The 18,072-nt window shown below is 39.3% G+C and overlaps 1 protein-coding gene across 10 annotated transcripts in view; it reads left to right on the forward strand.

The window, feature by feature from the left end:
- LOC5511387 (neuropeptide Y receptor type 2) overlaps positions 1–13,449 on the forward strand; it is a 36,194-nt gene extending 22,745 nt beyond the window's left edge. For 8 of the 10 annotated variants that reach the window (XM_048722551.1, XM_048722552.1, XM_048722553.1 and 5 more), the window contains 4 exons: positions 6,397–6,585; positions 7,062–7,521; positions 8,448–8,592; positions 11,894–13,449. In XM_048722551.1, coding sequence (XP_048578508.1) covers positions 6,397–6,585; positions 7,062–7,521; positions 8,448–8,592; positions 11,894–11,956 — 857 coding nt within the window. In that variant the 3' untranslated portion in view covers positions 11,957–13,449. Of the gene's footprint in view, positions 1–6,396; positions 6,586–7,061; positions 7,522–8,447; positions 8,593–9,143; positions 9,994–11,893 lie in introns of those variants that run through there. The other 2 variants (XR_007306708.1, XM_001631728.3) reach the window with 2 other exon arrangements.
- The last annotated feature ends 4,623 nt before the right edge of the window (positions 13,450–18,072 follow it).

An 18,072-nucleotide genomic window follows, 5' to 3' on the forward strand; every position in this document is an offset into this window, starting at 1 on the left:
AAGTATTTAACTTCTGATTACTTCCATGTGGGTCCAGAAAACCGCTCTTTTTTAGTTCATTTGTATTCTTTTAATTAACTCAAAGCGATGGGTTGACTACTTCAATATCTACTTAAAACCAACGTAAAATTGTCCATAGCTGGTTTTCTTTCTTTGTATCTATCATAACTTAAGGGGGCCCGAAGGGGTTTGTTGCAGCATATTTGTAAATTTCATTAATCTATTTACGAGTATTTAGCGTTTAAGCCAATGGAATTTGCTTATCTAATTGTAGTCTTAGAGAGAGCCATAAATTGTATAAGCCTTCATCGTAAACAGTTCTGACATTCTCTGACTTAGCATTTACCTTGTAAAGCCTAGCACTGTACACACAACGTCATCTATTTGCCAAAAATTGCCACAAAGTTTATACAACACAGAAATATCTCTTGAAAACTTCAACTCAAAAGTCTAGTATATTAGAGGCCTTTCTATGAAGCTTAGTTGATGTCGGCACCTTTTTTCTATGATTAACTCAATGGACAATAGAGATTGTTTTGGTCAATAAAATTAGCGAAGTAAATAATATAACTGGGGGTGCCTTTGTTGGAAGGTGCTCATCCAAAACATGCAAGTGCAGTGGTAAATGGAAATCAGCTTAACTCGAAGGACCTTGATTGTTATTTTAATAAGCAATTTTCCATTTAGGTAGAAAGGTCTAGCTCCTAGCGTTAGTCGATAGATTATTATAAGATTTCTCAAGTACCTAGTAATGTAATTAGAATGTATAGCTTGTTATCGGCCTTCCCATCGCTCATGATCTACAGATTTTGAAGTTTTTATTAGCGGATTTCTAGCGCGCGAAGGGAGTCATTTAATAATGAGGTTTCGCACCTTAAAGTACTGTACAATCGTAATCAAATCTTTACGGTGTTATACATTTTTCTACATAGTGCGCAAATCGACTCAAATCAGTACCGTTGAAAAACCTTTCCTGTTTACATCCTCGATACTATCTTAGCGCAGTAGGCATTCACAAAATGCCAAAACCTTTATATAACTATAGATATTTTCTAAATGTGAAAACAATAGTTTTGGCTCGCTAATAGTTATAACCGAATGATTTATTCTCTGCACATAACCTTTTAATCATCTATTTACACCGAGTATAATTTACATATTCACTTATCAATCGCTTTTATTATATTCCCTACTTATTTGCGATGTCTTTGAAAAGACATTTGCATTATCCATCTTTGACTCTACGTGGGTAAAACAAAGTTTGGATTAGCAGAACTCAGCCTCGTCTAGGCTTTTGTGGTTTCCGGGACCTACTCAAGAACCTAACTAAAAAAACCACGTCCTTCGAACAATATAATACCTTTTACAGAGAGACTCCATTCATTTATTTGCTTGCTATTTTTCGTATTATGATTAACCCCAGGCAAGCGCAGTGCTCGTCTTTGTTTACAGTTCAGCTCGTTTAGATTTGCCCCCGATACCGCAAAGCACAGCTGGTGTCTATGTAAAGTGGAAAAAAACTCAAGTGTATTTCGGTTGTCGAGTGCGCCCTTCAAGTGATTTCCATCGTCGGCGCGCTTCTCAATTCCGTTGCAGTTTTTAGGTCAATTGCCGCATAGCTCGTCTGGATCTGTTCTCGTTGAAAACTGTAAAGTTATTGGCTGTAAAACAGCTAATTTATCGATTTTAATATTAGGGATTCCATTCATGTGGCGCAAAACGTTTTAACCTTTGATCCCGGTTACTTGTATTACCCAAGAACTGATATTCGATTGCTTTGGGCTAATGGATTTGCATCTTCTGATATATTTTTTGTAAACTGTCTGTCAATTTACTAGGGAATGGCCCTTTCTATAGAAATCGAGGTGTGAACCCTTTGTAGACGGGTTCATTGCTCCACAAGTTGCAATTACACTCTAGATAACGAGCTATTGTAATCATACTTTGTTACTTTAGGATTTGATTTCGTGAGCTGACCTTGAAATACTTGTTTAAGAGATTGCAGTAAAAACGAATATTCAGCTTTAAAAAGGAAAACACGTTTACAAAACCTCGACCCCGAGAAGACCGTGCTTGTGATGAAAAAGGCTGTGTGGGGATGAGAGATGAACTCGACCGGCGTGACTGCTAAATAACTCCTAAACAACCCCAGCTGACGAAGAAAATTGCCCGTGCTTAGAGCAGTCACGGAATAAACATACGCGCAGAAATCCTAGCTATTTACCAGGTCAATACGGCTTAATATTCACCCCTTAATATCCCGGTAAAATAAGACTTTAGAGCCACAATAGTCAGTGTATGGGATAAACAATACGGAATAAACATACGCGCAGAAATCCTCGCTATTTCCCAGGTCAATACGGCTTATTAGTCACTCTTAAATAGCCCGGTAAAATAAGACTTAAGAGCCGTACTAGTGCGTCATTGTTATGCATTGTACAAGAAATCGTCGGCAAGTCGCTGTGGTTCTGGTACGTGTTCTGACGAGAGAGGAAGTGAGGATGCGATGAAAATTCGATAGCGGTCAACAGGAAAATGGAATATTGTTGTGTTAGACAAAACGATGGGCTATCATCATTGCCCTCAGGGAATGGAATGGATATACGTTAAAGCAAAGATCAATGCCTCCCCGATCATCGAAAAATATTCAGGTTTGACGACTCATCGATCTGACGATATTCTGATTTTTCATAAATTTTGTTGCATTAAAATATACAGTAAAATGTACGAGCATTTTTAAAACCATGGGCTCTTGCTATCTACTCAGCTGAATAACTTTCTAAAAATTCACTCGTTTCCTTGTTAATTATCGTAAAATAAAGGTATTAATGCCGTGTACATGTCAATTACCGTCAAGTACGTCGTCTGCCGAGATTTCTATCTCATCTAGTAATTTGGAAGTATTCATATCGGAATGGACTCGAGAATGTCGGAGCCTCTTGAAGGTATCATGCCGTGTATATGTCTATTACCCTTACAAATAATGTCGTCCGTCGTTATTCTTATCTCATCTAGTAATTTGGAAATATCAGATCGTAATGGACTCGATAATGTTGGACCGTGTTAAAGGCCTGCCAAGCCTTTGAAGGTAACTAGGTCTCCTTTTTCGTAATTTTGAAATATCAGATCGGAATAGAATTGGAAATATCGGATCCTGTTTTAGATAATTGAGCGTGTCTAATGCCGACAAGAACGTCGCTTGCTGGAGGCAAGTAATTTACACCGAGACTGGTCATAAGTATTGAGTTAGAATAAGATTCCCGAACATTCTAATTACTAGAAAGAAATTGAGCTATTTGTCCTAAATGAGGTGTGATTTTTGGTCTCTCCGATCTGAACAGGGTTCCGAACTTAACCATTCAATTTCACGTGAATACCCAAGTATAATGTCCTATATAGAGTATGGTGAGGTATATAAAAAGGAATGTGGAATAAAATCAATAACAAAGGTGTGTCGAACAAAAGTTTTAGACTATTAAGTATGCAGAACTCTTAAAACGTCAGCTCTAGCTTCTAAAAGGACAAACCGCATGAACGATTTTGTATCATTTAAATTTCAAATGTATTTATTATTATTTGTGTCCAGCTGACGGGCCCTGTAATTAAGCCCTTGGCTGCAAAAGGGTGAATAAACCATTGATTGATTGATTGATTTTATAATTTTCAACCAATTTTAGTACCCGACATCCCCTTCCTCCTCTAAAATCAACAATCTAACATCCACCACAGGTGGTGAGAAATCTTTACGTCCGTTCAAATCCCGCTAAGAGCTGATAAACACTGAAAATAAGATGGAAATTGTTTTAGCGAGCAAGCTTCATCGGTATGTTACACCCTCAAGCGGAAATCATCACCACACTTGGGTCTAAAGGGCTTTTGTTCGTTATAAATATCTAGCTGAGTAACCTAAATTTACATACTTTTTTAAATTCCTCTTCAATTATCACAGTAATGTAAATTACATAACGAACAGCACTCCACTCCATGATAGTCTAATGTTCGACTAATGTTCTGATTGTTCGGCTTTTCGTGCATTACCTTTTTAAGACAAACCGAGCAATTAGTTTTAGTGGTGTTTCACAATAAAAAAGGTATTTTCCTGTGTCTAGGTTATATAGCCTCGCACTCTAGTAAATTTACAAACTATAACTTTTTCACTTGCTTTGACCTGGCCACACGCAGCTCGCTCGTGTCCTACGCTTTTAAGCTTAATCTCGTCTTTGATAAATGTTATTACAGCGATCTGCGCTGGTCCACTTTCTCTTTATAGAGTTTATTCGCTCTTCAGAGTAGTCTATATAGTGTCTCTGTCATCGAACTGCTCGCTATATCAATTTGGCAAATTCTTTGTCACTAAGCCTACTTACACGTATTTAGATGGCTGTTGTTGTTTAAGATTAGTCCTGACAGCAATTTTTAGATGGTATGTACTATGCACCCACAGGACAGTGACGTCACATGGCTTCCATGATTTGTCAATCGCCGCATCTTTAAAAATGGCGATCAAACCACACCTTCGTCATCGTTGAAATTTGATAATACAACCGCTTGTATGGAAGAAAGCTTGAAAATAACAATCCCCAAATGAGGTCTGATACGTTATTGATAATATTTGCTTGAATGTTCTCTGTTACTCGCTTGAATATAAGCCGATGGAAATGGATGCTTCGTGTGACTTGATAATGTGTGGGTACGTAAAATGGCGGTCTGTTTGGCCTCCGGTTGGCCTCCTTTAAATATCACATGATGGTAGCTTTATCACTCGATTGTATGGTCAAGATATAAAATAAGTTGTGAGGGTGAGGGGAAACTAAACTTTCCACTTTTATGTTTTATTCATTGATGACTCTCATTCGCAAACTACCTTGGAAAACCGAGTCTTTCTTCAAAAAATGCGCGATCTATTACACATTTACAACAAACGCGCTCTCTCGGGCTTTTAGCTGCACAATCACAACAAAAAAAAGCAACTTACTTAGCGCTTATATATAAGCCATCAAGTTTCTTTCTCAGAAAGAGCTTAGGTTCATTTTTTTTTTTTTTCATCGTTCTCTGGCGTAACAGGCGCATTCAATGATGTGTTTATTTTGGCTTGAATTTGTCACTCAAAACGTCAAATGATCAGCTAGTACAAGTCGCCTAAGTTTCAAAACACGTGCATCTCCCAATAAGTCTAATCAAGCGCCATTCATCACTTAGTGCAGCTTTTATCGGATTTGTAGCCATCATCAGGTCATAAGACTTACCCATTATCGCCCTCTGAAAAAGCTAACATGCGACCAGCAAACTGTAATAATAAAATCGTGTGTGGTGGCCACCAATCATGCTTGTGTACACAACATAATACTTGTGCCGCCTTAACCCCCGATCATCGATGGTGGTCTGATGAGATCGATCAGCTACGAATCTATCAAGAAAACGTGCTGCAATTTTCAATTTCAGCGAGCAGTTTCTCGTTGCGCGGTTTGGCTTGCGATTTGTTTGCGCCTGCGCATTAAGGTACGGTAATACGAGCAGCAAAATCGTGCAACTTTTGTGGCAACATATGTAAAAATATAGTTCGAAGGCGATGTTGCGCGTTTTACTACCGGCCCACCAACTTTTGTCCTAGCAAAAGATAGACTTGTTCTTGCTGTTGATCCGCCATCGTTTTGCTCTGTGACAACGATGTGTGACTTTCGTTCAACCAATCACAAGCCTTATTGCAACTGCTTGCGTATACTTGACGTCTTTTTGCTGCGAGACAAGTTGGGTTGATGTAGTAATACGTGCTACATCTCCGAGTTTTGTCGCAAAAAGTAGACCATCTTTTACTTATTGCAGCAAAATTTTTAAACTTGCAACAAAAAAAAATTGCTGCGACAAAAGTTGGCGCGCCGGTAGTTAAACGCGCAACGGCACTTATTTACAAACCTTTTTTGCAGCAATGCTGCCAAAGTTAGATACTAACCCACAGTTAGATGCTAACCCGGTACAAACCCTGTTCTGATATGAGAGTACACTAATGACGAGGAGTTGTCCTTTTTTTATACTTACCCATTGTAGTCTTACAAGAAATGACTGAAATGACTGAAAGCCCGCGCGCAATGCCACATGGAAAGTTATTTTAATGAAAAAAGGGTGAATACAATTCAAAAACGCGCGTGCAATAAGTTACAAGAAACATCCCGCGGGCAATATGTTGCAAGAGGAAAAACGGCGAGCAATAATTTGCAAGTGAAAAAAAACGCGCGTGCAATATGTTGCAAGAGACAAAAACGCGCGAGAGAAAAAACGCGCGTGCAATATGTTGCAAGAAAAAAAAAACGCGCGTGTAACAGAGCCTTTTGCCAGCTTATTTGCTCTTATAAACTCGCGAAGCCACCATATTAAAAAGGTTTGTCCCTCTTGTTTCAGTGACGGGTTACCTCATTGCCAATCTGGCAATTGCGGACCTTGGCGTGGGACTCCTGTGTATTCCGTTTACTGTCGTCTTCTATGAGCTCAACTTTGTTTGGCCCTTTGGGGCCTTCATGTGCAAGATGATTTGCTTGCAGCCGCTTTTCCTGATGGCATCGGTAGCCACACTCATGGCCATATCTATAGGTAAGTATTGACGATAGGGGATAAGTGTAACTTAGCTAGCCCCACGCCCCCTCCTCGATACCCTTACCCTGAGGATTGACTGGGAGAAATTTTGCGTAACAATCTTCTCTCCTTCCTCAACTTTCTCTCTTTCTGGGATAGATAGGGAGATATCGTTGACATAACCACCCTCCCCCCCCCCCCCCTCCCGTCCAGCCTCCTCGACACCTCCTCCCTTGGAATAGACGGGTAGACATTAGGCCTGACTAGCTTCTCTCCTACCTCAACACACAATCTCTTGTGGATGGACAGGGAGTTAACTCCAGTCTCCTCGGAATACATTTTGATGTCCCCTCAGGAGTTAAAATCGTACAGAGTGGTCGACGGGTAATGATATTTCTATTTGATACTGTTTCGTTTCTGACCGCCTACTCGCTTTCCCTCCCGCTATTTTACCCGTCCGTTTATTTCATTGAAATTACCATCTTTTCTCCTAGATCGCCATCAATCCATCGTATACCCATTCAACCCACGCATCTCTCTGACCCAAGGCAAGCTCATCATCGCGTTAGTCTGGCTGATTGGCATGTTACCAGCCTTTCCCATGTTAGGAGTTTTGGAACTAGTAGAAACACCACGCGGGCCCACCTGTACTGAAACTTGGCCAGACATGGATTTTGGGGCGACTATCAACAGCAAGCTTAGCTTCGCGTATACCATCGCTTCTTTCGTGCTCACATACGCGGTGCCTTTGCCGCTGATCATCATACTCTACATCAGAATAGCGCTCAAGCTCAGAGAGGCTATCAAGGATGCCGCCGACCGGCCAGGCTTCCAGGCGGCTCAGCAGACGCGCAAGATTATAAAAATGCTGGTTGCTGTGGTTGTTTGCTACGCGCTGTGCTACCTTCCATTCCATGGCATGGTCTTTCTAAACTACAGCCAGGTAGTAGAAAAGTAAGTACCGAATAGTTTCAAAATTCAAATTTATTACTACCATTTACCATGTTGATTTATTTTCCCCCACACGTAGCAATTGCCATAACAATTGAGCGAGGTTAGCCCATAAAATTTCAATTTCTTTAAGGTGCTCTTGATCAGTAGCTTGAGTTACCAAAAGACTCATAGATTTTCACACTCCACATCAAACCATGGTTATAACGAACTACCATTCACCTAGCGCAGACACTTGTGGATTATCAGGGTCTTTCCCGAGGGAATATCTCGTGTCTTACACGGGTTTATAAAAGCGATAGGTACCATATCCGCATATCTTACACCCGGTGATTTGGTGTTAATAACTTGAGTATTCGCCGCGTCTAACGCTAATATTCCCTAGCGTAAGAGCGTCTTCCGCAGTGCAGACAAGATGATTACATGCGCATACCTAAATATTCCCTAGGTTTTCCGCGTCTTATGCTAGTATTCGCCGGTAAGACTTGAGAATAACACGATTTTCCACCCGTGGAATATTAGGGGAAGACAGGTGGAAGACACGATGAATTCACCTTGTTTTCCATGTGGCGAAGATTAGATGCATCTCGCATATTCCGCGTGTCTTCTCACGGTTTATATTAGAGTATTATTTAATATATTGTCTTGAGTATATTTGGAGAATACTTAGGGAAGACACGGGAATATTTACCCCTAGGAGGAAGAGGAAGATTTCGAATCTTACTAAAACCTGCGCTCGGGGTATATTTTGAGAATATTTTTTTTTTCTTGTGATTATATGGTTAGAAGTCTCCTTAAAAGGCAAACACCCGGCGGTGGGAATAAACACCGTTTCAATCAAATTTGTTTGATATGGGCAAAGACTGCTGTTAATAATGTTACCTTGCGCTATGTAGATACTAAAAAATCAATTTTAATTTACCTTGCAGCACGCCGATAGTATATCTGATCCAGTCTTACTGCCAAGTGATCATGTATTTCAACAGTGCCTCAAATCCAATTCTCTACGCTTTTCTCGGGGATCAGTTCCGAAACGGCTTCAAAAAAGCAATCGGCTGCAAGATTGGCCAAAAGGTAATCCACTCTATGAGTACCAGACACACCGAAGCGTGACGTCACAATAACGCATGAACGTCACCAGATGACGTCATATTTTAGGACAATGGTGGTATCGTGTCACGTGGGCATTGGCGTCATGCAACTTGTTGATGCCATCCGTTTTAGCCAGAAAGCAATAGCTAGGAGAGAAAGAGCTTTTATGAAAGAAACAACCAAATATCAAGACCTAAATGAAAGAGAGAACGCTACTAGACCTCGTTGATTAAAAAGTACCATCGTCACAATGATGCCACCATTGCTTTAAAATTATTATATCATAATGATGTAATCATCAACAAGTTTTAAATAGCCATGATATCATTTTAATGACCATTTAAAAATGGTGACATCATTGCCGTCAGATGGGAAAGCACGTAATATAATCATAGATAAGTCGTTAATCGTATTACGACATAGTTGGGTATCGTTTGGTAGCATGGGTAGCTAATTTAGTTAAGACGCCGATCAGAAGAAATGCATGTGTAATATATTTATGTGTATGTATTGATGACGTCATTTGCTAACAGATGCATAGTACAGCTGTCGTATTTAATGCATGAGCCACGTCAGCGAGTATGTGTTGTGACGTCATGGCGCGTTGGACGTCATTGTGACATAATGGCGTTTAACCCTAACACGTAAGTTCTTTTTTCATTCAAAATGATATCCAGTTAGATCTTACGCGAACTTACGTTTCAGAAAAACTGATTATTAAGGAAATTAATTTGCACACTAATGATTGTTAACGAACTAATAACTAATTAAGGAACGCTAATAGATCATTATGTCACCAATCCAATAGAAATATTGAATCGTATGTAAATATATTTGATAAGAAGATGTTATATACTGTGATTTGGTACGATTTGTTGAAAGATGTTAGAGTTTTAAGAATTCATTCATTAAAGTATGAAGTGTTATAGCGGTCACGTGACTGGCTTTAAGGTGGAGTAACCTGGCAATAGTTTGTTGTATACATATACAAACTAAGAACATGCACTACTTGGCTTTGTTTAAAGATTTCTTATGTTTATTTGTCTTTGGTTTGGCCTTTTCTTTGCACTAACTGTGCATTGATCTTATTTTCTTATTAATACCATATTTGGAACATATTAATATTCATACCATGTTTGGTCAATATTACATTTTGCCGAAAAATGTTTTATCTTCAAAGACGAATTATTTTTTTTGGCTTTTCCTACAAAACAAAGCAGTAAATTATCATGTTATCACAAAGTATGATTACCACTCTCCTATCTACGTTCTCGGCATGAAGACCAATCAATAGAAAATATTAGAAATAGCTTAAGAGAAACCGGCTGTTCACAATATCTGTGTTGTTAATTCTTAAAATAATAAACTTGCATAAAGAATCAACAATTGCGCCATTCCCATCGGGCACCCCCCCTAAATATAAAAATTGTACCTGTTATACTAATATTTTATCCCATTGATGAAAAGTGTTTTAAAAAATTGTTTTAGAAATTATCTCTCGTACTGTATTTCCAAAACATAGATTGCTAGGCGAACTAGAATCCACCACCCGTGACAATTATAACCGTGACAGCAACTACTGCCACCCCTCCTGACAACCACTCCTGGTACCCACTCGTTACAACCACTCCTAACAACCACTCGTTACAAACACTCCTGACAACCACTCGTTACAACCCCTTCTGACAACCACTCGTGACAACCATTCGTTACAAACACTCCTGACAACCACTCGTTACAACCCCTCCTGACAACCACTCGTTACAACTTCTCGTGACAATCACTCCTGACAACCACTCGTTACAAACACTCCTGACAACCACTCGTTACAACCCCTCCTGACAACCCCTCCTTAGAACCACTCGCTACAAACACCCTGACAACCACTCCTGACAACCACCCCTGACAGCCACTCCTGACAACCACTCCTGACAACCACTCCTGACAACCCCTCCTGTCAACCACTCCTGACAACCACTCGTTACAAACACTCCTGACAACCATTCGTTACAACCACTCGTGACAACCACTTCTGACAACTACTAGTTACAACCCCTCCTGACAACCATTCGTTATAACCCCACCTGACAGTCACTCGTTACAACCCCTCCTGACAACCACTCCTGTCAACCACTCCTGAAAACCACTCGTTACAAACACTCCTGACAACCATTCGTTACAACCACTCGTGACAACCACTTCTGACAACTACTAGTTACAACCCCTCCTGACAACCATTCGTTATAACCCCACCTGACAGTCACTCGTTACAACCCCTCCTGACAACCACTCCTGTCAACCACTCCTGAAAACCACTTGTTACAACCACTCGTTACAACCCCTCCTGACACCCGTTCGTTACAACCCCTCCTGACAGCCACTCGTTACAACTTCTCGTGACAACTACTCCTGACAACCACTTGTTACAACCCCTCCTGACAACCACTGTTGACAACCACTACTGACAACCACTCGTTACAACCACTCCTGACAACCAGTCGTGACAACAACTTGTGACAACCACTCGTGACAACCACTCCTGACAACCACTCTGACAACCACTCCTGACAACCACTCGTTACAACCCCTCCTGACAACCATTCGTTACAAACACTCCTGACAACCACTCGTGACAACCACTCCTGACAACCACTCTGACAACCACTCCTGACTACCACTCGTTACAACCCCTCCTGACAACCATTCGTTACAAACACTCCTGACAACCACTCGTTACAACCCCTCCTGACAACCACTCGTTACAACTTCTCGTGACAACGACTCCTGACAACCACTCGTTACAACCCCTCCTGACAACCACTCCTGACAACCACTCGTTACAACCACTCCTGACAACCACTCCTGACAACCACTCCTGTCAACCACTCCTTACAACCACTCCTGACAACCACTCGTGACAACCACTCCTGACAACCACTCTGACAACCACTCGTTACAACCCCTCCTGACAACCCCTCCTGACAACCACTCTTGACAACCACTCTGACAACCACTCCTGACAACCACTCGTGACAACCACTCCTGACAACCACTCGTGACAACCACTCGTGACAACCACTCCTGACAACCACTCCTGACAACCACTCTTGGCACCCACTCCTTACAACCACTCCTGACACTCCTGCAAGAATTTCCGTTGTTAGTTTGCCCGAATATAGGTTGTGTGACAAAAGACTGTCGTTTATTGGACAAGAGGTCTAGCGTGACTCAATTCACTAACTCATTATTGGTTCAAAAGTGGTCATTATTCTTATTTCAACAGCATAACGTGTCGTTGCCATCACCGAACACTAAGCTTGAATACGTCAAATCTACTACAAGTTGATGGTGACGACATGAATTGCCACATCCTTCTTCGCCTATCCCACATGGATAAAGATGTCACAACACATGACCCGCACATAACAGCACTAAGGACAATTTGAAACCGGCATTCTTTGCAGTCATTGCATAACAGTAGCCAATAGGCTTTTATTACTGGGGAACACGAGGCACAAAGAATACTCTAGACAATTGAAACCTGCATTTTTGCAGACAGTGGAACAGAAGTGAAATGACAACTATAATAATTATACTTGCGTTGAAAAGCAAAGTTCAAGAACACGAAGCAGACAACCTGCAAGTAAGCGTTCCCGTTGAAGGCGAAAGAGAAAAATCGGGCGACCACGTGCCTCGAAAGGAGGAAAAAGAACACTACCCATATCTTAAATGTGCTACTGCCCTCTTTTCCTTAAACTGCTAGTATACTATTGTATAAATCCCCTTGAAATATTACTTGAGTAACAGTAAAAACCCGCCTGTAAGAACCTGGTGATTTAAGAACCTATAGGCAGAAATTTTGGATTTTAATAACCCAAAATATAAGAACCTGTGTAACAGAACTTACTAAGCCAAACAATTCAAAAGGTTCTTTTATGATGGGTTACTCCATGAAAATGGAACAAATAAAGGGGCTTTAAGATATAAATCTGCTAAACATTTTGCTGGTCCATTAAAATATGATTACAGATAGAACATACATACGCTAGGATATCTCTATAGCAAAATGGCTAAGTATTTAGTCTCACTTCAGTATTATGACAATCCTACTTACTGCAACTTTGAAAAAAATAAGAACCTAATAAGAACCTATTTTGTCTTAATTGTTACTAAGTACACCAAAATATAAGAACAAGTTTTGCCAAAGTTGAAAAAACTAGGGTTTTCTCACACGCGGGTTTTTACTGTACCCAAAATTTATTGTAAGATCGTAAGGCTTTACGCATACCACATTTTAAGTAATAACATTTCTTAGTTCCCTGGTGGGGGAGACTAAGTATTTAAGTGGGTCTGAACAGACTTATCAAACATACCTTACTGAGCCATACAATTCTCAAACTTTGCTCTTTTTTATTCATTACAAACAAAGAATAAACATAGAGATAAGAAATGCTAATTAATAAGCATTGGTCAAAATGCCTGACATGTTTATTTTGCTTTTTGGTAATAGAACTTAAATTACTTTTATTTGGGAATATACTTTTTAGAGTCTTAAAAGGATAGGGTATAATAGAAGGACGTTTATCACACAAGACTTATTACCGCAGCTCTTTGATAGAACTAGTGCTTCAGTGGTTACACCTTGTTGTTACTTGCTTGTATATAAAGCATATCACTTATTGTAGATATAACTAAAATAAATTCTATAGAATGTAAATAATCGTTCAAAAAGCTATAGGCGGAAAGACAGCACGGTTTGGAAAATAGTACGTCCGGGAAGATAATACGATTTCTCTGATTGGTCAAGTAATAGTGTGCAATAAAGAAATACAAATTCAACCACAACGAGTCTTGATTGGTCACAATTTATTCCCCAGGAAGAACAAATTATTAAATGTATTATTATTATCAAACAAAATATAATGCCCAAGGTTATTGCCTTTTGTTTGGGGATACGGTACGGTAGTGTTTTTAGCGCGCACGGTAGTGTTATTAGCGTGCACGGTAGTGTTTTTAGCGCGCACGGTAGTGTTTTTAGCGCGCACAGTCGTGTTATTAGCGTGCACGGTAGTGTTTTTAGCGTGCACGGTAGTGTTTTTAGATCGCAAAGTAGTGTTTTTAGCGCGCACAGTCGTGTTATTAGCGCGCACGGTAGTGCTTTTAGAGCGCACGGTAGTGTTTTTTTAGCGCGCACGGTATTGCTTTTAGCGTGCACGGTAGTGTTTTTAACGCACACGGTAGTGTTTTTAGCGCGCACGGTAGTGTTATTAGCGCGCACGGTAGTTTTTTTAGAGCGCGCACGGTAGTTTTTTTTTTGTTTGTTTGTTTTAGCGCGCGGTAGTGTTTTGAGCGGTATTGATTTGCGTCCATGCTTCTACGCGAAGCACAGAAACGATACAAAAACTATTAGATGCTCTACAGCGCATGCGTATTCCCACTATTTTGCTTGTTTACATCGCGCGCGCAAGTGAATCACGTCATCGTTTTCAAAAAGTTCCATTTTGCCCGGCAACAAAAAGTTATCGTTTTCAAATTGTTTCACTCTGGAGAGCGTTTTTCAAGTTGTTTTGTTTTCTGTCACTATTTCGCGTTTACGTGTGGACGATACCCGTATCCGTAAAAAAAAAATAGTTTATTGCGCGCACAATAAACCAAAATTAGCCCTAATAGCTATTAGTTTAGCAAAGTTTTGGTGAGAGGCTTCATTTTCAAAAACCGGACTAGTGACACACAAAATAACAGTCGTGTCAGCTATTCCCGAAGCTCGTGCAAGCGTTTTTCAGCGCTGATTACGGCTTAACACTACCCCTCCCCCCCCCTCAGGGCCCACCCGGCCCTCAGTGAGCTTTATCCTGTTACTTCATAAGCTAATAGGAGTCTTACGCCCTTTCTATGTTTGAATAGCTTCTGGAAGTTTTCTAGAATATTCGACAGACCGATAATGTCACGTCTGTTAATCAATCTATTGACAAAATTCATCAGCATATCAAACATATTCCCCAAGGATAGTGTCATTCGTTTGCATTGCCTTATATGGTCATTGATGCCCATATTTAGAAGAGCTAAAGTTTTCCCGCTCCCTGATCTCCAGAAAATATGGTGAAAAATGCTGATTCCTGTCAATTTGAGACTCGTGGCAAGAATTTGTCCAAAAAAAAACTGACAGCTTGGTCAAACTTTTATCTCACTAATCTTGAAAAGCCCTTAGACCCAGGCCTCCCAGAGATTGACCGAGCGGGTTTGAAGGTCACCCAAATATTGATATGAAATTTGATGGAAGTCATAAGCCCCATCAAGGAAAAAATACACTCGACGAGATATATAAGTGACGCAGAATTAATGATATTTTTAAAAGTTTAAAGAGTAGTAAAGTGATGACGTAGCTATCGGCGCCTTTATGTCCAAAGATTGCAGAAAACTTGTCTGAGTAGTGGGCAGTGGTCAATAATTCAGTATGGACGCCCCCATTTAATCTTTTAATGTTTTTAGTAAAATTCTAATGTGCGCTGCATTAGAAGTTAGTATTAGTAAAAAATGGAGTAACATCAAAGTTCAGTTCTTTTCAAAATTAAGTTGTATTTATGGTTCCTTTAAAACAACATCCCACAAAAAATGCTTGGCGCTTTGCAAATTATTGATCTAAAAAGGCTAAATTTTCATGCTTAAAGATTAATGTAAAATTGATATTAACGTTTAACTGTGTACACAAATCTTTTTGTATATAGTTTACATAACTTACTTTAAGTTATTTTAATAATATTCAGTTTCCTGAATCCTCATACACCTGGGTCATGTTTTTTTTTTCTTTTTGTCTCTATAAACTTGGGTATTACAAGATTACTAATCTTGATCCTGATTTCCATTTGAAAAAAAAATGTTTCCAGTTTTTCCCCCAACAGTAATTTTAAAGATTGTTGACCAGCCACTCCATTGCAATTATATTTACATTAGGGAAAATATGACGATCTTAAAAATAACCATCCACGAATGAAGTTCGATGCTTTTTGGAGATATTTCATTAAAAATATATCAGTTACTTCCTTGAAACCTGATGGACACTTGGTATTGTACAGAGTTTAAAATGGCGGCATGCTGTCCTTCTTTAAAGTAAAAAAAATAATCTAAATTAGCTCACGGAATCGTAATTGTTAAGTGAAATTAGTGTTGACAAGATGTGCAAGTTAGCCGAGAGAAAGAGAATACAATCAAGATGGAACGATGGCACGAAATAGATAAATAGATGAATTCCCCGCTGATTTTATTTCCCCAGGCATAGATATCTCGCATCCCCCCGCCCACTCATCAGGACCTTTAGAAATGTCCTCGTAAAGTTCATGGTAGCATGGTTCTTACGTATCCCGGCCTACGTTTTTAAGCATATAGACGCGTCCATTGTTCGTAAAATTTTGAAATCTCGAGTAATGTGCTCCTTTTCTTATGTCCTGTTGTGAAATGAATTAAACACGCTGTCCGAACCACAGTGTTTACTCCACAATTTTTATTTTTTATTTAACGAGCACGCACGATGAACTATTTTACTATCTGATGACGGATTCCCGCGGGGTTCTTGCTAACTATTCCCGGAAAACTTACCAATTCACACAGCAGCCCTTGCATAATTAAGCGGTGAAATGTTTTTGCTTCTTGAAATATTACGAACGACTCGGAGACATCGAAGAATGATCTCCTAAAGAAAACGCTTAAGTGCTCTTATTATTATGAAAAAGGATTACTTGAAAATAAAGTAAGACTTTCACGAAAAAGAATGACTCTCAAAACAAATAAAGGGAGACTTTCACGAAAAAGAGCGACTTTCATAAAAATAAAGTGAGACTTTCCCGAATTAAAAGAGGAACAGCTTTTTTTAAAGGGAGACTTCCACGCCAAAAAAATCAAACTTCATTAGAGAGAAAATCTCGTGAAAGGGACACTTTCATGAAATATAAAAGAAAACGAAAAAAATCATTCATAAATATAAAGGGATGCTAGTGAATAATTTTATTGAAATAAAAGGAGACTTAATTTGTGTAGAAAAGGGGATTTAGTTAAAAAAAGATAACTAAACAAAAAAAGTAAAAATAAAGGAGCCCTTCATGAATAAAAGAGACTTCCACGAAGAAAGAAAAAGAGACTTTTAAAAAGATAAAAAGTGGACTTTCATGGAAATAAAGGTAGACTTTCGTAGATCGTGCAATAGAATGGGAGAGATGGCAAGCACATGGTGATCTTCGTGCGAGAAAGTTATTCGCTACAAGCCAATGATCTACCGTGAAAATGAATTAGCAAACAACAACCTCAAGCTATCATCCATTTGTTCTAGAGCCGCTTCCTTGTTTTGTGTAATCATAAATTTCTAATTGCTTTCTTTTTCTGTCTTGAAACCATATTTCTCAGAGATTTTTTTGTGTTGCTATTTTTTTCTTGCAATTTCCTTTTATTATTTTATAAAATGGTGTTTTACGGCATTTAGAATGGAAAATAATGGTTGGAAGCAAATGGTTCCTTGCCGTGATTGAATGCAAAGACCATAGAAGGTGCATAACATTATCGATTCTTTATAGATAATTTTTTTAATGAGAAGTTTTCTTACTCTGTGTGCTCTTTTGAAAAAGCGTCATCTCATATAACCGTTTTTTCATATGGCGCATTTTTTTTTCACGCGCAAATTAAAAGATAAGTGTTTTGTACTCTTACGCATGCGCACAGCATAAGTAGTGAAGCCGCTGGCTCACTTGCACTCTTCGGATAAATGAATAACTATCCTTATTAGTCTATATTTCGATTTTTTATTTTGTAATTATAAAAAAGTCCTATTTTATTTTGACATTTAATAACTGTTAATCCTCAAAGAAACGTGTTGGGAGTGCAATGATATACCATAAGGAGCATAATAAAGTGCCGCAATGCTATAAAAATCTTCAGAAACCTATAAAAATTTTGAAAACATCTAATAATACCGATGATGGAACAGGGGCGGGAACATTTTACCTGACGGGGGAAGCCTTTATTTTCTATTTTCTTGTTTTTTTTCTGCTCCTTTTTTTACTCGGCACCTTACACCCAAAGTTTGATATTTGTCGATATACCAACGTGACACCTACCGAGTTTGTTTGTGAAGAGATATGAATGTTTTTGCTTTTAATCACGTTTTTGTTTCAAGTGACGCCATCGATGACGTCAATGCGAACACGTGACCGTATTATTGCATCAGTCCCTTGACACCTACATGACACCTACCGAGTTTGGTTGCCATATGATGTTTCCTTCGTGAAATATAAATATTTTTATTTTGATGCCGTCAGCATATTTCTCCTTCTAGTGACATTATCGATGACGACACAAATCACGTGACCACAGTTTTGCACCTCCATTGACACATGTATGAGTTTGGTTGTCATACGGGGTTGTCATTAGGGGACGGACTGACGGACGGACATCGCGTCATGAAAACTCTAGTCGATG

Source organism: Nematostella vectensis, chromosome 15 (genome assembly GCF_932526225.1).
Source record: "Nematostella vectensis chromosome 15, jaNemVect1.1, whole genome shotgun sequence".
In the NCBI taxonomy this organism is placed as follows: Eukaryota; Metazoa; Cnidaria; class Anthozoa; order Actiniaria; family Edwardsiidae; genus Nematostella; species Nematostella vectensis.